Below are 26,031 nucleotides of genomic sequence, written 5' to 3' on the forward strand. Positions count from 1 at the left end.
CATCAGAGGGCTTCAACATCAAAACACAGCACACACTGAGTGCTGAACAGTGATAAAATACTGATCTTTAAACATGATCATTTACCTCACCTTTTTTCTTCTTCTGGACAACAGTGAAAAATACATTTAAAAGAGTGCATTTGAAGAGTAAACATAGTACAACAGGTAAAAAAGACCACCATCAGAAATACGTGCACTACAGGGGACACATTACTCTTCCTCCATTGACTTCTCAATCTCTTTCAGCTTTCGCACAAACTCTTGAGCCTCTTTGTCTCCCGTTCTCGCCTCCAGCATCTTCATGATGGGCTTCTCTGTATCAAAAGAAGAAATGAATCCATCAGACCAGATGCAACAATAATGTTGAGGTGGCAGACCTCTCGATAGGGAATGACACATGTAATTGGAAATCTTTTCAAGAGGACAGGCTGCAACAGATACTAAACACCAAGCAATGCTGACAAAACATTGAAATCTAACCAGTACACTACTTCTTTTTCTCTCTGAAATCTTGAAATAATCAGTAGCCTTGAAATAAAATTTCATATTTACTGTAAAACTCTTAATTATTCCATTGGGCTCAACAAAGTCACTTATTGCGAGTTTATACTGTTCTACGTTATGTTAAAAAGATTGTTTTTACAAGATATTTATGCAAACTTGGGATTTTCTTCAAGGCTGACTTTCAAGAGTGTGACAATTCATTCAAGAATAAGTGTAGAAACTATCTGTTATTGAGTACAAAAGGACGTAATTGTGAATGCTGACTGTGTAGTCTAGTTTGTGTACTTTTTGTGTAATGTTGATAGTGATAAAGTTAGTTGGGTAGCACTTTATTTTACAATCCTGTTCCCCATGTAGGTACGATGTACTTATACATTGATTACAATAACTGGGTAATAACTAGGTTCTTACCCTGAACCTACTCCTAAACCTTGCCTTAACCCCTGTAGTTTCCTTATATTACCTAGTAATTTCTTAGGTAAGTAATCTATAAATAAACATACTGTAAAATAAAGTGCAACCGTTTGCTGGTTTATAGCTAAAAGGTTTGCGAGACAAACAACAACACAAGAAAGGTATAATACAAAGAAAAGTATCAATTATGAAGCAATTGCAGTTTATAGCAGAAGCAGAAAAGCTTCCTGTGTCTTCCGCGCGCGCACCCGTAGACCAGAGCGAGAGAGCGAAAGCAGTACGCCCATCAAAGCGCTGTGCTCAACTTTAGGGAAGTCAGTGTCACCAAATAAGTGTGTTTTTGGTTGCCAGGGCAAGACAACCCTGCACAGATTCCCAAAGAACCCGGCGTTAAGGGACCAGTGGATGGAGTTTGTTTTTACAGAGCATCAACGGAGTTGTGCAAGTGTTCTTGTTTGTTCCCTGCATTTCGACGATGATTGTTTTATAAACAAGGCCCAGTTCGACGCCGGATTTGCAGATCGTCTAATGCTTAAGGATGGAGCAGTCCCAACGATAAAGGTTCACGGTCGTGCGTTGGAACCGGGCGGTGAGTAAAACTGCTTCAAATGTCTGTGTATTGTTAGCTATCTGCGCGTAAGCACAGCTTTAGCTCCGCCCACACGGCACGCCTCCAGCCGCTGGTTTTTTTTCCGGAAAGACTCGGTAAAGCCTATCTTTCTTTTATAAATATAATAAAACTAAAGACTTTTTGGAGATATGAAGGATGCACTACTACTCTATAGGTACTCAAGATTAACATGAGATTGACTGAAACTGAGTGTTTCACCCCCCTTTAAGAATGAGAAAGAAATATGAAATTGTCTAACACTTTTCTATTTTATTCAGATCAAAATCACTTGACTGTAATCACAACGTAATTGCGAACTCGTGGGTAGGAATTTTACCAGAAGGACTCGAAGGTATACCATTACCTTCAACCCTAATCAAACACATCTGATCCAGCTAATAAAGGTCCTCAGGATAACTAGAACATCACAAGCAGGAAAGAGCAGCGCTAGATCTAAACTCTACTGGAAGGTTCAGTGGGTCTCCTGAAGCAGAGTTGAGTACTCCTGATTTTACTTGTAAGGTGGATACATCTGAGAGATTATCATACCGCTTGGTTTTTGGCGGGACAAGTGCAGGATGACAGGTTGAAGGGTCTTTCCAGCAGGTGTGGCACTCGGCCTGCCCGGCCAACAGAAGTCACTCAATGGGGCCACAGCCTCGCCAGCGAAATCATTAGTGGACAACCAATCATAGTCCATCACAGTGAAGGTCAGACAGGCACATCTGTGCCTGTACTGCTCAGGGCTGACATGGCTGTGATGGAGAAAATGGAATCAAAATGCTGTTTGAGGTGCTGGGACTCAAAGTTAATAGCAGGTGTTCAGGTGAGCAGTTGTTGTGGTACTCACAAGTAAAAAAGCTCGTCAAAAACAGGGTGCAGGGTTTTGAGCTTCACTTGGGTGCGCTGACTCCGAGCCATGGGGAACAGATGGTGAGGACACAGCTCCACGATGACAAACGGGTCGCTGAGGCCTAGGAAAGCAGGAATTAGGAGACAAATCCAATAAACAACAGAAAATTTAAGCAAGTAACTAGATTTGGAAATACCAGTGCCTGCATGGAAGCCTAGGAATAGTGCCAAAGCTTTAGGAAAACTTTCAGTACTTTATAATCAACACACAAATGCAACACCATCTCTGTGATGTATAACTGGCAATAAATGCCAGTTAAAATACGTAAGAAAGACCTGATGTAAAGAAGGGTCACTGTGATTTTGCCAAGCAAGATATGTTCCTGGATCAACAGATATTGCGCTGCATAGGATTTGTTCAAGAATGTCTCCAAAAAAGTGTGTTTTTGGATGTGAGGGAAAGCTTACCGTGTTCAGCTTTCCAAAGAACCCAGTGTTACAGGAACAGTGGATGCAGTTTGTTTTTCCGGGGCAGCAACGGAGTGTACTAAGTGCGGTTGTGTGTTCTGCCCATTTCAGTGACGAATGTTTTATTAACAAGGCCCAGGTCGACGCTGGATTTGCAAATCGTTTGCTATTAAAACGTGGAGCGGTCCCAGTGATAAAAGACCCCATTCATGTAAGTACAATTGGATCAGATTTCTGTATTTTGCTGGAAATCAAGCACTACCGCTTGACTCTATAGCTCCGCCTCCAGGACCTCGGCTTTTTCCAGAGATAATCGGAAAGCTGTATTTTTCTTTAATAAATATAATAAAACTAAACACTTTTTGGAGATATTAAAGATGCACTACTACTCTATAGGTACTCAAGATTAACATGAGATTAGGTGAAACTGTGCATGTTATGTACCCTTTAAATATTTTGTATGCATTTTTGTGAAGTTTGTGAAGTGTAAAATAGCATTTATTTACAACTGTGCTGACACCATTTTTGGCCAAGTGGTCAAATCAATCTTTAACTCATTATTCCCAGCCCATAATTCAATAAATCACTATATGGCATGTATTAGTTATATTATTAGATGTTATTTTGTGGGTTTTAGTGAAAATGGTCAAATGGAAGGAGCTTGATAAAATGGCTAAATCTGGTCAGTCAGTTTTGGATATTGCTCTTGTGCAGGATGTGAATGGCCACAATATCCATGGAACTATTTCAAAGCACAGTGAGACCACTACCATTCAGAATGTAAAGTGCTGTGGCTGGTGAAGTGGCAGACTAGTCAGCATTTTGACAAGATGATGAAAATCACCTGAATGTGGGACCACTTCAAAACCGCTTTTAAGACCTGGATGAGTCCTCCAACCTCCAATTTCATTTTGAACTGTAAACCAACAGCTACAAGAGGCTGGATTGAGAGCTTCTGTATCAGTAAATAAACCATTTATTGGTTGTATCTTATTCAAAAACCACCTCACATTTGCCAAAGAACATTAGGACTGGAGTGTAGAAGATTGGAGCCATGTTCATGTCTGCAGCAAGTGTTGGAAGGATCTATAAAGCTGCTGGCACTTAGAAAATGGACCAATACTAGGGAATCCAGTTGAACACAATGTAGCCAAGTATAGAGGATCTGTTTGGAGATCAAATGTGTATTTTAAAGCATGATCCCAACAATCCCAAACACATTGCACATGCAACAAAGTTGTGCTTCATGAAAGTGTTCATGCTCAGCATTCTGAAGTCTTCAACTGGCCTCCTCAATTCCCTGACCTTAAAGCCATTGGAAACATTTGGGAAATTATAAACCTGGGTTTAGTCATGCATATCTTCCAATGAATCTCAATTTTGGGAAGAACTTGAGGACTAGAAAAATATATCCATATTTAAAACTTTATCAACTGAAATAACTAGCTTCCGGCAGACGGCCTTTGCAAGTCGACTTACGCCAGAAGAGTAACACTGTGTGACGTAGGATGTAGGAGTAGCGTCAGCTTTGCCGTCTCTCGCGGTTCAAACAAACAAGGGTGGGCAACAAACTCAAGCTCCTCCGACATTTCTCTTTAAAAGTTGTCGTTTTAGACTTCTAATTCATGACTGGTGTTTTGTTTTGATCTATCCTCTGCGTGTCCTCTGTGTGTGTGTGTGTGTGTGTGTGTGTGTGTGTGTGTGTGTGTGTGTGTGTGTGTGTGTGTGTGTGTGTGTGTGTGGTGCTTGCAAATTGGTGTAATTGGAGTTTACCATTGGCATCCAGGGCAATGAGATCAGCTGCATGCAGTATCTCCACAGTGAGTCTTTGCTCAGGGGCATCATAGTAACACTTCAGACTAATACGTCCAAAACGACTGTGCTTTAAGATTCTCTGTAAAGCAAATGGGAATTTGTTAAGATTACTGTCTACATCACAGCAGTAATAAGTTTAGAACCAATAACACATTAGCCAAGGTTGAGACTCTATAATTGATTTTAGAGACATGTTTTATCTTAAAGCTAGTGATATATCATTTTTGTTTAGCACTGTCAGTGACACTGGCGTTAAGATTGTCTTCAATTGAAGGTAGAGAATTTATGCTACTTTCTGAGATTGGTCCACCACTCTGTGACCAACATTTGAAGAATTATTATTTGATAATGCAGCCTTCAATGTCAACAACCAAAATGATGCCTGGATTTTCTTTGGTCGTCCGCATCCAGGCATGTCAATTCAGAAGAAATTTACTTTAAGTGCATTTTCTGCAGGCATACTATTGATGAAGTAAAGCTTGCTAGAAAATGTTATACCCACATAAGACAATTTGAAGGCACAATTGTATTCAACACTGAAAACAATTATCACAAGTTAACTTTGTAATGTTGCTGTTAAAGTTGCTGTCTGTTCAGATCAGACATTTTTGAGGTTCGGTTTGGTTTTATAACTAGTAATGTAGACATCTGCCCCCGTAGGCAGTAGACAGCAAGTCAGCTTAGCGGGATTTGAGACACAGTCAGAGACTGCGAAAATCTTACACAGTGCAAAGAACGCTTAGTCAAAGAGGAAATGACTGATGTAAACTTTTAATCATCAGAGGAAGGAATAGTATTTGTGATGTCTTAGCTCCTAATCAACACCTCCTCTCTCGGCAGGGCTGGAGCTAAAAGCTGCGGCAGCCCAGCAAGACTCCTACCCACCTGCTGGGAGATTTTCTCCAGGAAATACTGTTCGATCAGCTCAAAGGAGGAGCATTTGTTCAGACGCAGCTCCTCGTCCAGGCCCTAATGGGAAGGAAGAGGGAATGAAGATGAAGCCATGCTTAATTCATTTGGCCAGCCACATTGGTTGAAGGTGAGAATACCTTATAATCTCCACTCTTAAGGTCTTCCAAGAGCAGCCCTTCTCCATCAGCTTGGAAGAACCGCACCAGCGTCTGCACGAAAAAGAACTTGTTAAGGTGTCTGATCACTACCAGACTGACAATCAACACATGTTTTCTTCTTTTATGCCATTATATTATTCTTGTGCTCTTTCTTTGACTGCATGGACTCCAGCAGACATGCACGGACTCTCGTAACACACTCTTGAGACTTGTTGTGCTAATAGACCAGCTATATGGTTAACAACATGTTCAACCCTTGAGTTTTCATGTAAATCTGTGGTGAGCTCCAGCCAGTTCCTCTCTGCTGGAATACTGTGTCATGAGCTGTGGCAGCGAATATATGATGTGACTGTGACCGTGGCTGAGAATGCAGACAGAGGGAACTCTTGTACTAAACTGCTAGCTGGCAAAACACATTGTTGGCTTTCAGCACCATTTTCGAACTAATCTAGTACTCATTTCCTCCCGAAATGGTGCTGGAACTCAACCAAGGGACCTGTGGACCTCTCTCAAAACCAATTTTATTAATCTTCAGACTGTAATTTCATCCTGTCAGAGGATATCAAACATGTTTGATAATTTGAGCTGATTTTAGAACACATTTGTTTTCATTTCTCATGCATCTCCTAGCACCGAGGCACATTTCTGTGTGAGTTTGTGGTGTTATAACCCCTTGAAAAACTGGTAGTGTGGGATTCTCAGTTGTTTAGTTTTTCTCTGTAACATTTAAAAAGTCGGCAAGTGTATGTTGCCTAGTGTTTTAAAATAGATTTTAAAAGTCATGTAGAGTAATCCTGTATTACAAGTTTTGTGAACATATTAACATCTTAAGTAATTGATTCAGACTTTTCAACGCATTCTCATCCTAGGGCGTCATATACTGACGCTTTTGACATTTCGTCTACATCAAACGCACATGGCACCCTTTAGCGTCAATATGAGACGCAGATAGCTTTGTTCGGTTATGGGTAGGTTTAGGTCTGGGGTGTAGGGTTAGGGTTAGACCGCTAGGAGGCGCCTTCTGGCCCATTTCTATCTGCGTCTCATATTGACGATAAAGGGTGCCATGTGCGTTTGATGTAGACGAAATGTCAAAAGCGTCAATATATGACGCCTTGGGATGAGAATGGGCTGGACTTTTATATGAGCTGCTTTTATGCAATATATAATGAATACAATTTATAGTAATCACATATGGATGTGTTGCTTCGACACATTGGGCAATTATATTGGAGTCTAGTTTTGCAGAGTTTAGATTTGTTTTGCGTTATCCAACCCTGGACTATGATGTTAATGGTGGTTTGAGAGGTTTTTTTTAGCCATTGTATAGCCAATTTAACTGGCCTAGAACCCCCCTTTCTTTGGTGGGAACATGTGGAATGCTTATAGGTTGAGCACCAGAAACCAATCTGGGTAAATGGGCATAAGGAATTAGACAATAGCTCTGGACGTGATACCAAACCAGGATGGTTCACTCATATTACTATGAATGGGAGAAACTGCAACGCAAAATAGTGCACAATACGTACTGCCCTCTAAATAAAAGAGCCAGTGGCCAACTGGCTAAGTATTTGCACCACTGCAGCTGCCGTTAGAAACTCCAGTTCCAGTGTCCTGAGATGTGCACTTGGGACGGCACATGTGCATTGGCTGGACCAACCTGAAATGCTTTTTTAACCATTTTTAAAAATAAGAAATAGCATTTATTAAATAGTCTGTGTCAGATTGTATTGCTGATTTGAAATATGGTATTTAAATGTGAGGCAAGCTGTTTTTGATTCTGTATGTCCCCATTATATACTGTAGGAGTTGGTCTTGCATGAGAAAATAGCTACCCGGACCGTTGCACATATGGCCGCCACGTGAACTGACTTTCCTTGAAAGGGGCTTTGGTGATACTCATGTTGACTCATCCGTACTGACCTCTACAGTGTACTGGAAACGTGAGTAGAATTCCACCTGGACACCCCTGTTTTCCGCCACCGTGTCCAGGATCATCCGCAGGAGCAGCTCCCACAGACTCTGCAGAACCCTAGGGTACAAAACAACCAGAAAGATCACGTTCATGGACACAGTGACCTCCTTCACACGCAGTCAATTGCCACTTTAAACTGCCCAATTTACTTGGAAAACATGCTTCCAATGGTAAATCTATGTGTCATTACTGTTACATTACTGTTATCGCTACAGTATGCCCTTAGGGCCGCTCTTATCACTAAATGACGAAAGTAATTACCTTGTTAGATTCTCTTTAACCAATGACTCATTGAGGATGACTAGAGTGTCATCTAGGTACTTCATCAGAGGAGCCACAGCCTGGAGCAGTTCATCAGAGAGAACATATGTTGAAAAACACATTAGACCATAGCCGAATTCTTTCTCTGTTAATTCATACTTGCCTCGTCATTGTTAATAGAGTCTGGAGATAAGCTGATGTGTTGAATGCATCTCTTGAGTTCAGAAAGCATCTGTGTAGGACAAAGATTTATGTGGTTTACTCAAGCGTGACTCATTACTCTGTACAATCTGTGCAGAAATTGTGCAAAATGAACCAATCAGGAGTGCTTTTCCTAAAAGCATTGATAGCGAACTATAGTCAAGTTCGGTTGTTAATAACAGTTCAACGAATTTGTGTTTCCTGGAACCTGAAATAGTTCCAACAATCATTTGCAAAAAGCATTGCAAAGTTGTGTGGAAGAGGTCTCGACCTTTGGTTAGAAGCATAGTTTCTTGTTAGTTTGACTTGTGGATTTAAATAGATCAATTGCGCTCCACGCTAATTTGTCATGTTTAGTAAATCTGGTCCTATGTCTTTTAGCTTGTTGTATGGGTAACGCAAGCCAGATTGGCCGTTTGCAGAAATCTCATTTTCAGAAAACAATTTTCATGTGCAGTATGCATCAGCGTTAACATAGCTTGCTTGTATGTCACCATATTCATAACACTGAAGCTGTTGATATAATCAAGTCTCTTAGAAGATGAACTGTGCCCTTCGATGTATGCCATTACCCTATCAGTAAGATGTGTGATTAGCCGCTTGGCCTCCCTCTGCAGGTCGATATCAGCGTTGTAGAGCTGCCCATTCAGGGACTTGTTGACCTGCTCCTTCCCTTCCAAGCCGCACGACTCCCCCATGGCCTGTTCTACCCCCCGCCAGTCCAGCTCCCGCGGCAGACCTCCCAGGTACACACGCACAAGCTCCGTGCTATTCAGAGCCACACAAACCTGCGCCAAAGCAGCAGCCAGGAAGAGGAGGAAGGGAGATTGGAAATGAGGAAAGGAGAGGTAAAAAGTGGATAGAACAAAAAGGAAGAAAGTAAGGAGGTCTAAATGAGGTGGAGGGACAGAGAGAGCATATAGTGCGTAATGAAAAGGGGGCGCTAACGAGGGCAGACACACTATGACACAGGCGCACCGCTGAGACGTCAGTGTTGTCAGGGAGAAGCACTCAACGCTGACATTTACTTCGCTCGTAATTAAAGCCAACCCTCCATCGCCCAGAAGCGCTACCTGCACGATGAAACTCTTGTTGTGGTCTTGTCCCAGCTGGCCCCTCTCAATCTTGCGCTTGATCAGCTCGGCGTAACACACCGCCTCGCTGCAGAAATTCTGCCATACATCAAGAAAGAATTGCGTTATCTGAGTGAAACCATCAATTCTCCTTTCCATTACAGACAAGCTTTTTATTTTCAGAGTTTTTGACTGCCGCTCTCCAGCTTAAACTGCATGCTTATGAAAGTGGAGCTTAGAGATCAGTGGTGCTCACATCCGTCAGGCGTGTGATGAAAATGAAGGCTCCCGCTGAATCGGGCCACGCCAGCTGGGCCCAGAACTCCCGCACCTGGCTGAAGCATGTTGTAACGTCCACCGCCGAGGAGCTGTGTTTGGTCTGACTCTGAATCAGCTCTAACTGTACCATTAAAATACACACGTCACATTATGCAGCCAACAAACCCTCATTAACACACTCTCAATGAGGGTACGTTAACTTGATATTTCGGTAACACTTTATTTTACAGTGTCCTTTTTACACATTGCATGTAATGTATAGTAATAACAGTAAATTATGCAGAATTACTGAACCAAACCCTAACACTATAGTAAGTACATGTTGTTACTCACTACATAAATACACCGTAACAAGGACACCTTAAAATCAAGTGTAACCAATTGTTCTTACTTAAAGAGGCTATATCAAAGAAGCTAGAAAATATCAGCTAGAGCCACGTTTCCAAAAATAATTATTAGTAGATCATATAAATTTTCTAAAAATTATAGGTTCAAGCTTGTAGTAAGTATAGACTACCGGAGACAACAGTACACTGTAAAAAATTACTGGAGTACGTTTTACAAGGAAAAACTATTTCAGTCTTCTTCAAAATTTCACATTTAATTCAATATATTACTTGCCGTTACTTTGTAAATATTTATGAAATTTAAAAGAAATTTCTGAGAGGAAATAGTTTTAAAGTAAATCCTGCACCAATTATGTTTCCGTGTATGAATAAAATTCAGTGGGAGTGGACATGCTGTCTTTAAAGTAGAAATGGGTTTTAAAATGACTCACTGACATGGATGGAAACCATTGCACATGTCTCGGCTTGTCATGATGTCACCCAGTGCCTCATCCTCCATAACCTATTCCTCTCTTGACAATTCGCTAGCAGAATTGCTACAGATAGAGCTATACAATGAATCTGCCTATAACACAGTTTCCACATTATTGTGCGCCCCACGGGCCCAGGCCAGTTAATCTGCTGCTATTTTATGCTATTCTTTCTGACATCACCATTGAAAAACTTGTATTGGTTGGCCATGTATTGTTTTGGTAGGTATAATATATGCTATAACACAAAAATGTTTTGTCCTTGCTCACCTGATCCATTTCCACAGCTTTGCGGATCCTGTCAGTGGATCTTTCATGTACAATCTGCAGCCATTTGTGAATAGAGGTCTTAAACCAATTGTGAAATCCAGTCAGAGCCAACATCTTAGTGTCTCTGAAAAGAAATGTGAATCACCAGTTTCTTGGCCATTCTCATACTCAAGAGCGGATAACTTCATCAATTATGGGTAAAATCATTTATCTATTAACCCTCATGTACATTCATTCACTCTCTCCATGTGAGTCACTCTTTACATAATAGCTAGGTGATGAATTAGCACTCATGCAGATGGATGAAGGGCAACCCAATGACTAACTTGAGAGGCAGGTACTCCCTGAAGCGTTTGAGGGACTTCAGAGACATGAAGAGCTCAAAAAGGGTCTCTCCCATGGTTTGGGTGAACCGAAAACTCTCCTGCTCCAGGTTCCCACACACTCTCTCCATTGCCACATTGACGTCATCTGCCACCTAGGGACACAACACAACATTAAAGCCCCTCTCTATCACCTGGCTCCTGTTTATCGAGGCAAGACTTATTTTTAACGGAGATCTATAAGTGTTTCCAGGGGCGTTCAAACTCACAAGCTTCTCTAACTGCCGGTAGGAGATGCTGAAGAAGTCAACCTTCACAGAGCTGAAAGACAAGACACAAAACATGTATTTTGTGGAATTTTTGTTTTGTTTTGAATGTTCAATTTCATTGTTGTTGTGTCCCAACCCATCTCATTAAAACTGAATTGTGTTTTTTTTTCTCTGTTAAAATAATTTCTTCTATCTCAGCTTCATTTGCAGAGACAGCTATAAAAAAGAAAAACTATTTCACTATTACACTTTCCAAAGTGTAAACAATATGGCTGTGCGGGGCAATCAGAACATTGCCTGACCAGCCCAACACAGAAAACACTGACTCAACCAATGGCGTGAGTTTGGGGCGGGACTATCTGTTTGACCTATCAATGGCAGACGGGAGGTGTGTGCGTGTGTGTGGGGGGGTGGGGCTATTCTGGAAACCCGTTTGAAAACAGTCATTATTTTTGCAATTCTGAAATTATACACTTCATCTTTATGCAAAGTTCTACAAAAGTTACCTGTAATAAAGCTTGTTGTAGACATTTTGTCCTCTCTGCACATCATCACATACTGCATCCACCACCACAACCAGACGCCTCAGCTGCTCCTCTAAAGTCTGTAGAGATGTTCAGAAAACAAAAACATCGGCTCGACCAATGCTATCTTGCTCAGTTATGGCCAATAGAGAAACAACAGGAGCTCTATTCACAGCAGTATGTCTTTTCAGATATAATATACTACTATATAAACTATCCCTGTAGCATTCCTGCTGGCTAGTTCCAACACTAAGGTCAACACTTGATTCCCAGAGAATGCTTGTACTTGTAAAATGTACAACAACGTAAAAGGCTTTGGTAGAAAACCTCTGCAAATGCACATAAGTAGAGGATCATTGAAACTAGGTGAACATTTATGTTGTGCTGTAGCTAAATGAATGGAAGTATATTTGATTATATATTTTTGGATATATATTACAAATTGCAATTGTTATGAAATTAATACTTACTCCTTCGTCTGGTTTAATGTTTGATATTATTCCTTCATACCACTCAACTGTGCCTTTCTAAATTCAGGAACAAGCAAAGAAACCCAAAATTACAAATAGAAAAAATAATATCAATGCACCCACAGTACATAAAATATGCTCCTGGTACTATTTTACATTCAACAGATAATATTTTAAATTACTGTATGCAGTGGCCCCAAACATATTTGGACACTTACTATTGACATTTCGGAATGTCACTGCATTAGATATAAAATATCCGCTTGAGCTTTTCTCAGAACTACCTTCCATTTTCTGTGCCATTTTTGCAGTGACCTTTAACATCTGGTCTTAGGATGAGTAGTAGATGTGTGAAGTCAGTTCCTCTCTAGTTCACAAAAGTGTCCTAGATTTACCACAGGTGGACTTCATCACATTTGCTATGTCCCACAACCAAAGTGTCACAAAAATGTCTTCATTTTGAACAATTGATTTAATTTATTTAATGGAAACCAAACAAACGTCTTTTTTCCCTTGCTAAATGTTGTTTGAAAAGTGTACTTGTGCTGTATTTCTTGAATATAAAGTGTCACTTGGTTTAATGTTTAGTAATATATTGCAGAGACATTCATACATTACCGTTAGTTTTTTCAAATGTTTATAAGTCTCTTCTGCTCACCAGGGCTGCATTTATTTAAAACAAAATTACAGTAAAACAGTAATATTGTGAGATATTTTTACAATTTAAAATAACTGTTTTCTACTTGAATATATTTTAAAAATATAATTTATTTCTGTGATCAAAGCTGAATTTTCAGCATCATTACTCCAGTCAGTGTCACGTGATCCTTTAGAAATCATTTTAATATGATCTGATTTGCTGCTCAAGAAACATTTCTTATTATTATCAACGTTGAAAACAGTTGTACTGCTTAATATTTTTGTGGAAACCATGACAAAGTTTTCTTTGATGAATAGAAAGTTCAAAAGAACAGCATTTATTTGAAATAGCAAAGATATTTATACAATATATATACAACTTTTTTTATAATTTTTTTTTTTTTAATTTAAAGCATCCTTGCAGTGTACATTTTTGGCAAGTGTGGCTTCAGTGTCCAAATACCCCTCAGGACCACTGTATGTCTCACTGTTGGTCTGGAACACCTAGTTACCTTTATAACTGTTGCTATTTCCAAGTGCAGTTCATTGCGGTTTGAACACACTTCTCTAAAGGCTGCCATTGACTGCATGTGACCAATGCTCCTAAAGCACACATACACAAAGATCAATATCCAAAAAACAGTTTCAACGGCGCTATCTGGAAACTGCAAGCTTTGTTCATACAGTATGTTTATGTGTTGGTGTGTGTCTGAGCCTAGAGTACTGTACTACATTGTAGTAGCAAAAACCCCACATGAAATCCATTTTCGTGTGTCCCGCTACCCAATACAGAGTCCGAAAGGGCAGATCACCATGAGCTTGCAGACACAGCTGCTGCAATTGATGGGAGAAATATCTGAATATAAATAGATTTATTTTGGTCCTTCGGCCAGAAAATCGACCGTGCGAATGCCGGTCTGCGAGCTCATGATTCTTTGTAGCCTGTGTACATGTGTGTGGGTATAATTTTACCTCAGCATAAGCTCACAGCGTATGATGGCAGCAGAATTGTTGCAGGGGAATACTTGACGCATACTCTTCATTTGAGACAGGCAGTAATCACAGTAAAGTCTGAAGCTCTCTGCCAAGAGACTCTCCTGCACTCAGAAACACACAATTACAGGATGGAGCCAGATGAAAAGAATTAGTTCCAAACTAAAGCCTTAGGGGGGAATTCACAAAGAATTAATTACACCTGCTCATAGCAGCGTTTTTTTTTTTTTTTTTTGCACAGGCTGACTGCATTGTTTTAGTATCCGATTTGCTAAAGGAACGACACATTACATTAGCGCACAGTGCAACTCTTCGATTCTGAGCGCAAGTTTGTGGGGAATGCGGCACTTTTTTTCAGTGAAATGGCAGACTTTTCTCTGGTGATGTATGCTGGACTTCTCCAATCATTTAGTCCATTATTACAACCAACTAGCTCACATTCAGATCTGCCTCCATCCAATCAACAACCGATGGATAGTCCACGCCCTACATTTATTTTTCTTTTATTAAAACCGTTTCACTCAAATGTACGTCACAATACGGAAGAAAACATCCTTTACTAATTATGTTACATTCTGACTTTATATAAATATGCACTGCATATTGCGCCTTATTAAAAGTGGATTGCGGGTGGTTAGTGAAGACGCAGATGTTTGCGCTGAAATCCTGGGAGCAAAAGTGGTGCAACTGTTTACACTACTATTACCTTCTTAGGTTCACATAGGTCACATTTTTGGATTCAACAAAAATCTGTGCATGAAATCCGTTCTGGACAGTCCTCTTGTTCATTAACATTGTCAGGGTCTGAATCGGGCTCGAATTGGTTTGAAATTGACGCCATCCTTACTCATATTTACACTGGAGAAGAACTCGAAGTTATGGAGGGGTGGGACATTTCCCAAACATGCACTAAGCGCTAGTGATGTTACATATGACACTGAAGCTTCAAAGCGCGTATCGAGTTCGTAGCGAAATTTCTCATGAAGCTCCGTGCCGGAACGCGTATTTCGTTCAGAGGAACACATGATCAACGAAAAACGAAGCCTCACATTCTTTCCAGTCACGTGAATGCTTCACTTTGCGTGTCGAAATGTTTGAACCCAGACCACTACTCTACAGGTTTTTTGAAGTTGAAGTCCATTTACTATTATTTATTTTTGTATTTATAAATAAGCCTATAGCCTATGTTACATGATCATGTATTCTGTCATTATTATAAACAGCATAGAAACCATAAAATAATTAGACCACCATTAATTTGCATCAAGCAATTCTTTTGGTATTTTTATAATTAGTATTAATATAATTGTTACATTTAATTTATTGCCACACTTTAATATGTGAGTTATATTATCAGAAAACTGAACATTTAGCATTGTCAGGCTTTTATTTGTGCTTAATACATAAAACAATGGCGCTGCGGACTCGGGTTTATGGCTGCTATAAATTTGACCTGCCACAAGATGGCGATGTTTTCGACACTCTTGATGCTTCTAATCTTTTCCCAGAACAATCAGGGAAAAGCCTCAGTGCTTCATGAGGCTTCATTTGCCCATCCCTATTAAGCGCTGCCAATCACAACACACTGGGTCAGCGAACCAATCACAACACATTTCGTATTTCGGAAGGAGGGGCATCATCAAAACCGGCATGTTCGAGCCAGACTGGAGAGAGAGGAGCTGTAATAATGTAAAATATGTGAAAAATAACGTGTTTTTTGAACAATCAAGCATGAAAACATATTCTTGTTTACCCCAAAAACAAAATCAAGACTTCATAAAAAGGACATAATAGGACCCCTTTAATGTATTTTGTCTTGGCAGACTAGGTCTGACACGCTGCGGTAGATTATTGCTGCTGCTGTTGCAGCAGATGGCTTGCTACAGCTAATAGATACACAGAAACGATGGTGTGAGCATGTAAGATATGCTGCTGCTGCATGAATTGACAGTCTAGAACACCCCAAAAACAAAATCAAGACTTCATAAAAGGGCATGACATAAAGGGCCTTTAAACTTTTTAAACTTAAAAAAAAAAACGAGTCTCACGACCCCACACTTTTTTTTTAAACACAAAAACGTGTTTGATTTGTGTGTTTTTTCCAGTATACTATCTAAATATCTTTTAAAGCAACATAAGTTTACTTCAGCAAAATTATATGTATGTTGTTTACAAAAATATATTAAAACATCACAAGTTTAAACTATTTTCAAGCATAAACCTGAATGCATATTTTTTAGATTTACGTTTAGAACAGAAACATTATTGTCTCCAAAATATTCTCAGACAATAAATCCTGATATCATGCAAATTTGCTTCTAAAGTAAGTGTACGTTTTTCTACAAAAGTTGACATTTTACTGGAAAACGGTGGACAAATCAGGAAAATGCTTTTTTGCGCAGCATCAGCAGAGTGAAGTCGCCCCTAATGTGTAAAACTCAAACAAGTGCTAGAGTGATGTCCAGACACTGTGTTACAGCACATGGACGTTTCCCAGATGTTCAGAGTTGTAAAGACCCACCAGCTCCCCTTGCACAGCGGTATCCTCCCACTCTGCCTCCATGGTTTTCAGTAGCCTGAGAAGCAGAGCGTAGCTCATCCTCTGAGAGCGGTGATGGCTGCTGTAACACTGCCAACGGCTGCAAACACATTCAAAAACATCCGTTTTACACACTAGTGTCAGTCTCACTGTTGGCAGGCATGTGTAGCTAAAGCATGCAGTGATTATCAGGATGGGCCTTGGTGTTATGATAAGCATGTGCTGTTTTCATGCTGTAGTGCTCATCCTGTCAATAAACACGCCGACTGCGTGGCGAGATATGATCTCACTGCAGGTTTGATGTTTAATACGCACATGATGGCCTGCTGCAGAGGGGACAGGTCAGCCTGCACTGCATGATGGGACAGCACAGTCCATGCAGCCGCACACACTTGTCCATTCCAGTTATAAGGCTCTTTCTGCAATTAAAATGGATTATTTATGACAAGCTCTAAGCTTGATGCAGATGAATGCTAGGCAATGTAATACAAAAAAGTGCAACCTGAATTTGATTGTGTTCATAGTCCAGAATCTGACTCAACATCTTCTTGTGAATGGTTACATTGGAGGCCATTTTACTCAGTGCTGTGTCTCTCTATTGAGCAGAAAAAAGAGTGATGAATACATATTATAAAGATGAATAGGCATTTTAATCTTAAAGGAATGAAGTCATTTACTCACATCCTGTCATTCCAAACCATCATGCATTAGAATGTACAGCACCACTCAAAAGTTTGGGGTCGGTAAAGGCCCATTCATACCAAAAACAATAACTATAAAGAGAACTCTAATTATATAGCATCCACAACAGCTGACGATAGCGGTCGGTTTATTCTAAGCGCAAGCTGCAGCTTTGTCGTCTGCCACTTTAAATGATCTTATTAGCTGTCAATGTTTTTTATTGTTCATCAGCTGGAAAAAAAATATCTGAAAGTGATTCCAATGATATAATTTCTCGGTGCCATTATTGTTATAGCTGTGGTGTGGACAGGCCTTTAGAGTTTTAAAATCTCATATGCTCATCAAGGCTGCATTTATTTAATAAAAAATACAGTAAAAACAGTAATGTAGTGAAATATTATTACAATATAAAATAACTTTTCTATTTGTATTATATTATATTGATCCTTCAGAAATCATTCCAATATGCTGATTTGGTGATCAAGAAACATTTATTATTATTATCAATGTTGTACAGTTATGCTGAATAGAAATCTTCTTAATGCATTGACACTTGTGATCAAATGAATGCATTCTTGCTGAATAAAATAATTAATTTCTTTTTGAAAATCTTACTGACCCCAAACTTTACAGCAGTAGCTGCTCTTGTCTATTTAAATACAATTAAATGGGAATCTGGGCTTTCGAGTTCCAAAATTACAATTGAAGCTCAACAGCATGGATCCCCATCGAATAGGTAGATGGAAAAGCGAAGCCCCTTTGGGAAATGTTGAAGAGTACATTCTTCAGCATTCAATGTTTGTGTTCCACAGATGAATAGAAGTCATGCAGTACTTGAAATACATTAGGGTGAATAAATGATAATAAAAAATTCAGAGTGGACTATCCCTTTAATGAGTGCTGCTAGATTCCAGCAGTACCTGAGTGGTGAAGAGGCGAAGAATCAGGTGACATTCTCCCTGAACTTTAGAGGCGCTGGATCTGGGCTCCAACTTAAACCATTTATCATAACCAACGACCGGGATCTCCTAGTGAGAGACAAAAAAGTGGCACAAAAGTAGATACAGTGACAAACTCGATGAGTTGCCTGGCTATTATAACAACTTAAATGTGCAGAATTAGAGCTCACATTCAATGGGATGTTGATGCAACCTAGGAAATCATCAGCATTCTCCTCACTTCCTGATGCAGCGGCCCCGTTAGACCTCACGGATTTGGCAATTTGCTTGAAATATCTAAAATCATGATGCAACAGTTTGAGTCATACATTCGGCATGCATTTTAACAAGCATTTGCAGAGAATGAGTCAGATGCATCTCAGGTTCATTAGCTTTTAGACAACAGACAGTCGTTGTGTGATCTACCTGCCCATTCCTCTGAATCCACTGATTTCATTCAGCTTCTTACAGGCTTCCGCAACTGAAACATCGTCATCGTGATCCCTAGGGTGGAAAATAACAACTTTTCGGTGAGAAAAACAGACTGCTCTCGTTCTGAGGAACATCTGTTGATGCATCTTACCATATGTCCAGATGGAGAAGGTCATTGTGAACGTCATCAATGTCACTGTGGAAAACAATCACATTTAAAAACGATGTCCCAGTTACATTCTAACTGATGATTACAGATTTTACATTTTCAGTTCTAACAGTAAGATGCTCACAAAACAAAGTGTTCATTCCACACTGGGTTGAGAGTCTCTGGTTTGACTTCGGTCACTTGGATGTCCCTTCCCGCCAACACCTCCTTAACACTGGAGCGCTTCTCTAGCTTTTCCCGTCTCTTGCGAAAACTGAACCTTCTCTCTTTCTTCTCCTCGGTGTCTTTGGGTGATTGTCCCAAGAGAATTCCCAGCATGCAGTAGGGGTCACTGTAGCCTACCCAGTGTGAGGCAAAGAAATGTCGGCTAATTAATTCCACAAAGGCTAGGATAAATGGTTTCAAAGCAGATAAAACACTTTTTTTCCACTCGGTTTTACTGAATCATAAATGTTGTGTGAATTTTGGCTCATCAAAAGGAGAACAAAAAAAATTTGCAGACAAAATAGAGTCTAAAACTAACACAGCTTCTATGATGCTTTAAGTAATATAAATAAAATGTCCTTTGAAGATTTTCTAAGGGATGCAGGTGTGAATGTTTTGTCTTGCTGTTCTTGTTTGTTTCTGGTTACTCTGAAACAAAAATCAATGCCACAGACTACAACAAAAGGTCATGATTTTTGAAGAAAAGCACACGAATAATACACGAAAGGCTCAAATATCTTACCATTGGCATCTTTCGCCATGAGATTTTTGCCTTTCATTACCGAGACCCTGAGAGAAAAGCTGGCTTTCTGCAAAAGAACGTTTCACACCTGGATTAGAAAGCACTACTGCAGTAATCAAACCGAAACATGTTTCATTTTGCTGTTCGACATGGTGGCGGCACCTTGAGTGAGTGCACAGTAAAATAAACGCAAGCATGCCGTGCTTTAGTGCCAAGGCTTGTCGAGAGCAAAGAAGTCAAAAGAGGTTTTCTTTTTTCAGATGTGAAGTGAGTATGTTGTGTATGACACAGGCAGTGGGAGACTGCTGTTCAAATGAAAGCTTGGATCATTGTGATGCACATTGAAATGGCACAACATTTTTCTGTCCTTTTCAAAGACCTTCTAAGAGGTTACAAGAGGTAACTGGGGCATCTTTCACAGTGATATTTCAAAGTTTAGTCATGTAGAAACTTGATTTTTATTGATTTGTTTAGTAAGAGAGGCTCTATGCATATCAATATTTTCCACATGTTGAAGATTTCTTTAGTCTTTACTCATACAAAAGGAAAAATAATCTGCATTTAAAGAAATGATAGGTTGACACTTGATGTAAAGCTGGCAGCAGTATATGCTGTGATTGTCAGAATAGGATCAGACAAAACCCTCACCTTCGATTCTCTGACTCTCTGGAGGATGATGTCATGCTCCTCTTGACCCATATCAAAGACCTGAGCGAGAAAGTGATCAGGGGAAAGATTAGTTTCTGGAATCATTCATGATTAAGAAATGCAATGACAGACATCTTCACAAGTCTTACAGTAAGTATTCCACAAAAATATTAAGCAGCACAACTGAAGTTGGAAGTGCATGCAAATATAATAGATGTTGTACTGTGTATAAATGCATGTTTTATTTTTGTTTATTATTTCATCATAAACAAATTTATCTATAGGCTTATTAGACTTTTCTAGAAACTATATGACAACAAAAGTATAAGATAATGTATTTATGTCTAAAAAAAATGTCTAAAAATTGTTTAAAAAAATCAACAACTCTGAGACAAGAACGAACTTTTAGACAAGTTTGTTTGTTAATGGCAGCTCAATTAGACATTTGTGTATAAAAGACTTACTTAAAAAATTAGTTCACTTCAGAATGAAAATCATTTACTCACCTTCAAGTTGTTTCAAACCTGTATGAATGTCTTTCTTCTGCTGAACACAAAAGAAGATATTTTTGAAGAATGTCAGTAACCAGACAGTTGATGTCTCCCAGACAGAAGAAGAAAGACATTCATATAGGTTTGAAACAACCTGAAGGTGAGTAAAGGATTACAGAACTTTCAATTTTAAGTGAACTAATTATTTAAGTGAGTCTTTTATACGAAAATATCTAATTGAGCAGCCATTGACAAACTTGTCTAAAAGTTCATTCTTGTCTCAGAGATACTGTGATATTTGGAGAAAATGTTTTTCCTTGTAGATATAAGAGTTGTGTTGTTCACAGGTCTCTAATTTGGAGTCCGAATGAAGTATCAAACTATTACTTAAGAGTCTTAAACACAACTTGATCCAGAAGCTCTGATTAGAGTTTCTATCACAATTTTCAACTTTCGGAAACATTGCATAGAAAACTCTTTATGGCATCTAAACTTCTACATAAAAATGTAATTCAAATGAGTGCTGACGGCCATTATTCTTGGGAAAGGGGGTTTTGCCTTTCATAGAAGTGATGGTAATCAAAGCTCAGGCTATGTCAGTTTTTTTTTTTTTTTTTTTTTTTTGGAAGAAAAAACATTATAGATCAGACACTTCAAACGGAAGACCTGCTGCACCTGAGTGTTAGAGGTCTCAGAATGTAATCAGGCTCCTCTGGAATGACAGGGGTTTCATAGGTGTAATATAAGCACCGAACATCAATCCCCATTGGGCACGGGCTTTGATGTTTAATCATGTCTGAGACAAGAGCATCTGCTCCAACTCATAAAACCAAGTCAAAGTAAACAAACCCCCCACCACCACCCACATACAACCCTCCGCTCCCCCACAATCCCTTCAAGGAACGCAAGCACTTTGAAAACAAAAGATAAAACAAATATTCCTGTCAATTTCATTTCCATTTAGAAATCAATCAGAGCACGATATTTATTTAGGTCTTGGTGGTTTTGGAGCACCAAAGGCACAACAAATATTGTGATATTTGTGTTGTTATTGGAAGGATGTGGGAGTGTTTAAATCTTTATTAAGCAAATAACAGAGTCGCACCTTCTGCAGGTAATTAAAAATGTCCCCTTCGCTGGTGACATATTCTGGCGACGGCACCCCGACTAGATTGACCACGGTGTAGATCGCCTCCTCATACAACAAATCCAGCTAAAACAGAAAGATTGATTTTACGATTGGAGAAAAACAGCAATGTGCCACAAGAAGGAATCATGCAATCTGAATCATTCTTGCGTTTTGAAAGGATAACCAGGAGACTCACCTCATGCCTGGTGGCTCTTTCTGGAACAAAAGCCTGGTCTTTGCACTCTGGGGGTGGAGGAGCGCAGCTGCTCTCCTCCTGTAAATGCATGAGGACGGAGAACCAATAGAAACAAAGATGACAGGTGAGGTGATCAATGAAGAGTGAGGAGATCATTAATTGTGCGTAACAATGAGCTCAAAGCAATTCCGTAACCATGTAGATTCAAGGGCTGCGAGCAATGAGCTGGCCAAAGGAGAGTTTATGAGCTCTTCAGAATTACCGTCTGTGAGAAATGGATAATTTGATCCAAAATATGAGCTTTTATCTGGGTTACGTTAATAGATGAAAAGGATCTCGACAATAGCACAGTGATAAACTCGCACTTTTGTCAATGAACATCGTTTACTTTTTAGTTGGTGAATGTATAACACAATCAGTTCTCCAAGGGGAGTGATTTGACTCAAATGTTTTAATCAATGACTTGACAATCAGCTATCAGGAGTTTCAGGGAGAATCTGAAACAAAATAAAAATAAAACAGGTTTTATTCACAACACAGGCTTATGAAGTGATTTATGAGGCGCTCAGATAAAAAAGTTCTACCATGGTTTACTAATATTGTAATACCTTGTGGTAGCTACCAGACAAACCATGCACCATGAATTAAAGTCCTCATTCAGTATAAAATGGCTATTAACTAATAACATCATGTTTGCTATTCATAATTAATTAAAGATCCATCCCAGACAGCAACATACTGTAGTGTCTGCCCAGATCCGGACCACATCTGGTACATGTGGATTCCATGCGTATACCAGATGTGGGCCGGATCTGGGCCGACTCTATGTTGCAGTCTGGAATTTTGAATTTGAATTCAGTTCCTGCAATTTGAATCAAAATGGCAAACATGTTGCAGTTATACGAATTTCTTGGAATTTCAGTTTATTCAACCTTAAATTTAAATTGCAAAAACTGAAATTCCAAGAAATTCGTATAACTGCAACAGTGTGAAATTTCTAATCAAGTCTTGATTCTTTGAAACTTTAAAGGAGTAAAAATGTTTTAGGCCTGGCAAACAAAGAGCCAACAGTAGATTGCACTTAATTTACATTTAACAAATATATGGACCAGGATGGAAGAACATTTAATTTCCCAGAATGACAAGACCTGTTCAATTTCACTGTGTTGATAGAGTGTCGTCCAGTTTTCACAGGTATTTTTCCTAATAATTTTTCCCAAAGGGACTTATTTAAGAAGTCTTCCTTAAAAACTTAAATGCCATGATCCAAACCAACAAGTTATGAGGTGAATCAACATTAGAAACTCTGATTCTAAGAAGAAAAAAAAGGTACAAGACTGTGTCCATAACGGCTTTAATGAGCCACGCTTAATATTCAACAATATTATTGATCTGACTATACTGATGATGTTGTATGAGAACTGAACTGAACACCAGGAATTCTGCTGTTAAACATGATTATTTAAAAAAATAAATAATTTGAAATAATGTGGACTGCCAGCTTCAACAGAAGCATATACCATTGATTAATAGCCATGTAGCTCACAATAGGTCTGTCTTTAATGTTTTGTATGTTTTCATTAAAAATCAATTCCCTTATGGAGAAAATTAATTGGATTTTTACTTGCGGAACCTGGCTGTTGCACTCTATTGTTTGTCCACTTCCCGTAATCCCGATGCAACTTCCTATGGGTGTGGCCAATTCAATAAAAATTTTAGCAACTGTAACTTGATCATAAAATCCAAGGAAAACAGAGAAACGGTTTGCTAGCAATAACTCTAGCAGTTACTGCTGTCAGAGTTTATGAATCCACTGTAAGGAAAACACTGGGCAAGAGTTGTGCGCGTGGGAAGTTATTAAGGAGGGATTCACTGCTCGCCAAAAAGAACAGTGCTGCACATTTCGGCTTTGTTAAAGACCACAAGAAAGGTCCAGACACATTTACCAGAGTGACAAGATAAAATTCAATCTTTATGGCATAAATGGGAAAGTTATTTTCATCCACAGCAAAATGGTGAATTCTGACATCAGACCCTCATAGCAGACGTGCCATATGGTGGTGGGAGTATCATGATTTACAGCCTAAGAACTGGATAGCTTGCGGTCTTTGTGGGCATAATGAATCTTAATTGTACTCGGCATCTCCCCAGCAGAAACGCTAGTGAATTTGACTGTCTGCTTTCTATTTCTTTTCAATAGGCATTGTATTGTATTCTGATGAGATGAGATGCAATGAGATGAATGGCACTAAACCTGACTTGATTTATACAGAAAAATATACTTGTGAATGTCATGACAACAATGCATGAGGTGACGGTTAACAGAGTGTAGGTCGTGCATCGCAATGCTAATGATCCTAAACACACAAGTAAATCAATAACGGAAAGGAGCAGCCAGAGAAGTTATCTGTTTTCCAATGGTCAAGTCAAAGTCCTGACCTTTAGCCGAATGAAATGTTGTGGCATGACCTGAAGTAGGATGCTCAAGCGAGACAAAAATCTCAATGACTGGGTTGGCCTAAGAAAAAAAAAACCTTTGTGATTCACTAATTCATGCATCCGAGGGCTACAGGAGTATATATAAATCAATATTTTTATCATTTTCCCCACAAAGATGGTAAATGTTGGATCACTGTGTTCAATGAAGATGTGAAAAAGCATATTTTCATACATTAATTGCGTGATTAGATTGTCAGGACTACATATTTCTGTAGGATGCTTCAATAGTGAGTAAACAGTAGCCATTGAAAGTGGTAATGACATTTTTATCACCGAGAACCACTTGAAGGCAAAGTCTCAGCCAGCATTGATTGCTGTCCTTTTCAACATATACTGCTAGAACAGTGGGAGAGTAACGCTCTTCAGTAAACATCTAATTGAAGCACATTAACTCTGATGCTGTCTGTATATTAGGGGAATAGTGAGGGTGAGTTTCTGTGATTGCTGAATCCCACCGCAATGTTCAGGAGAGAGAACTACTTTAAAGGTACAATATGCAAGATTTTTTGGCCGCTAGAGGGCGCTACATTCCAAACAACAACAACGGCGTAGCTTGATGACGATGTGGAGCGTGGAATGATGGGAACTGTGGGTTTAAATTCAGCGTGGATGTAAATCAGTCAGACGGGAATCGAATGTGCGTTGTGCGCGACTTTTGTTTGTTTTATTTTAATAAAGTCCCAGTCACGACGACTTTCTTCTTCCTTCCTGACTCTTGAACCTCATCACACTTTTATTTCATTAAAATGAATTAACCGCAAGTTTAATACTATATTGGTTATCATAGATGTTACTGTATGTCGAATTCATTGTTGTGATAACGCGGCACAGTTTTACGTGTTCTAAACAATTGTAAAAGTACATTCGAACATACCCACATCATTTGTACATTGTACCCACATGTATATTGTAGTTGTACCCACACATACTGATTAATCTTTATGTATAACACATGCTATATTTATTTAAATTGCCATAAACACCAGATAAACAATGTCAATAAACTAACCTTAAACACAAATCTAAAGCAATCATACTTTCCTTACATAAACATAACTATTACCGAATGCTACATTTGGAAAATATAAAATTAGGCATGCTTTGTCGACAGAACCAGCAGCAGTTGGTAAAGATAACGACTGCACGAAACAAGCCAACGTTTGTTGCTTGATAGACGCTACAACAACAACTTCCGCATTTTGTCCAGGACTCCACCAAAGCCCCTCATTAGACTTTCTCTGACTCCACGCAGTACGAGCGGAAACCGAGGGTAACGCGGATATGACGCAATTGACTGGCGACTCCCAGATCTCCCCTGCACTAACGCCCCATTTCCTTGGTTAAAATTGCATTTTTCTCACGATTTAAAAATAGTTGGAAACATTTGGGATATTGTAAGTAATCAACTTAACAAAATATATAACACTGGCCTTGAGATTTTGGGATATTTTAATGCAAAATTCTTACATATTGTACCTTTAATATGACCTGATTCTTCAGATTGAACACACAGGGGAATATGGTGACAGGGATACACCCAGGAGAAAGCAGCGATGCAATATTTTGAAGAATGTGGTTACCTCCGTTTGGTCGGCAGACAGCAGACTATCCTGTTTCTGGAGGATTTTATTCATGCGGTCAAAGAAATCTCCGTTTCCCCTGGCAACCCTGGAAATAGAGACGGATCAGTTCAGTTGCGAAACATTTCACCTTTGTTTACATTTAATTACACAATGTGGCTTCAAAAAAGAGTTT

The 26,031-nt window shown here is 39.3% G+C and overlaps 1 protein-coding gene across 1 annotated transcript in view; it reads right to left on the reverse strand.

Moving 5' to 3' along the window:
* Positions 1 to 210: 210 nt before the first annotated feature.
* The window catches only part of baiap3 (BAI1 associated protein 3), a gene marked incomplete at both ends in the record, with an annotated part of 38,835 nt that continues 13,014 nt past the window's right edge, over positions 211 to 26,031 (reverse strand). Inside the window, 32 exons of the mRNA XM_081367473.1 lie at positions 211 to 314; positions 2,078 to 2,283; positions 2,379 to 2,502; positions 4,622 to 4,742; positions 5,549 to 5,632; positions 5,713 to 5,784; positions 7,657 to 7,765; positions 7,970 to 8,049; positions 8,133 to 8,201; positions 8,743 to 8,958; positions 9,244 to 9,342; positions 9,500 to 9,643; positions 10,610 to 10,733; positions 10,936 to 11,087; positions 11,202 to 11,253; positions 11,708 to 11,805; positions 12,196 to 12,252; positions 13,347 to 13,437; positions 13,807 to 13,931; positions 16,349 to 16,466; positions 16,682 to 16,785; positions 16,869 to 16,961; positions 17,968 to 18,075; positions 18,177 to 18,282; positions 18,412 to 18,489; positions 18,569 to 18,613; positions 18,711 to 18,924; positions 19,314 to 19,380; positions 19,962 to 20,021; positions 21,558 to 21,665; positions 21,778 to 21,855; positions 25,857 to 25,944. Of these exons, the coding sequence (XP_081223599.1) occupies positions 211 to 314; positions 2,078 to 2,283; positions 2,379 to 2,502; positions 4,622 to 4,742; positions 5,549 to 5,632; positions 5,713 to 5,784; positions 7,657 to 7,765; positions 7,970 to 8,049; positions 8,133 to 8,201; positions 8,743 to 8,958; positions 9,244 to 9,342; positions 9,500 to 9,643; positions 10,610 to 10,733; positions 10,936 to 11,087; positions 11,202 to 11,253; positions 11,708 to 11,805; positions 12,196 to 12,252; positions 13,347 to 13,437; positions 13,807 to 13,931; positions 16,349 to 16,466; positions 16,682 to 16,785; positions 16,869 to 16,961; positions 17,968 to 18,075; positions 18,177 to 18,282; positions 18,412 to 18,489; positions 18,569 to 18,613; positions 18,711 to 18,924; positions 19,314 to 19,380; positions 19,962 to 20,021; positions 21,558 to 21,665; positions 21,778 to 21,855; positions 25,857 to 25,944 (3,394 nt within the window). The remainder of the gene's footprint in view (positions 315 to 2,077; positions 2,284 to 2,378; positions 2,503 to 4,621; positions 4,743 to 5,548; positions 5,633 to 5,712; positions 5,785 to 7,656; positions 7,766 to 7,969; positions 8,050 to 8,132; positions 8,202 to 8,742; positions 8,959 to 9,243; positions 9,343 to 9,499; positions 9,644 to 10,609; positions 10,734 to 10,935; positions 11,088 to 11,201; positions 11,254 to 11,707; positions 11,806 to 12,195; positions 12,253 to 13,346; positions 13,438 to 13,806; positions 13,932 to 16,348; positions 16,467 to 16,681; positions 16,786 to 16,868; positions 16,962 to 17,967; positions 18,076 to 18,176; positions 18,283 to 18,411; positions 18,490 to 18,568; positions 18,614 to 18,710; positions 18,925 to 19,313; positions 19,381 to 19,961; positions 20,022 to 21,557; positions 21,666 to 21,777; positions 21,856 to 25,856; positions 25,945 to 26,031) is intronic.

Source organism: Scardinius erythrophthalmus (genome assembly GCF_964197995.2).
Source record: "Scardinius erythrophthalmus genome assembly, chromosome: 1".
Lineage (NCBI taxonomy): Eukaryota > Metazoa > Chordata > Actinopteri > Cypriniformes > Leuciscidae > Scardinius > Scardinius erythrophthalmus.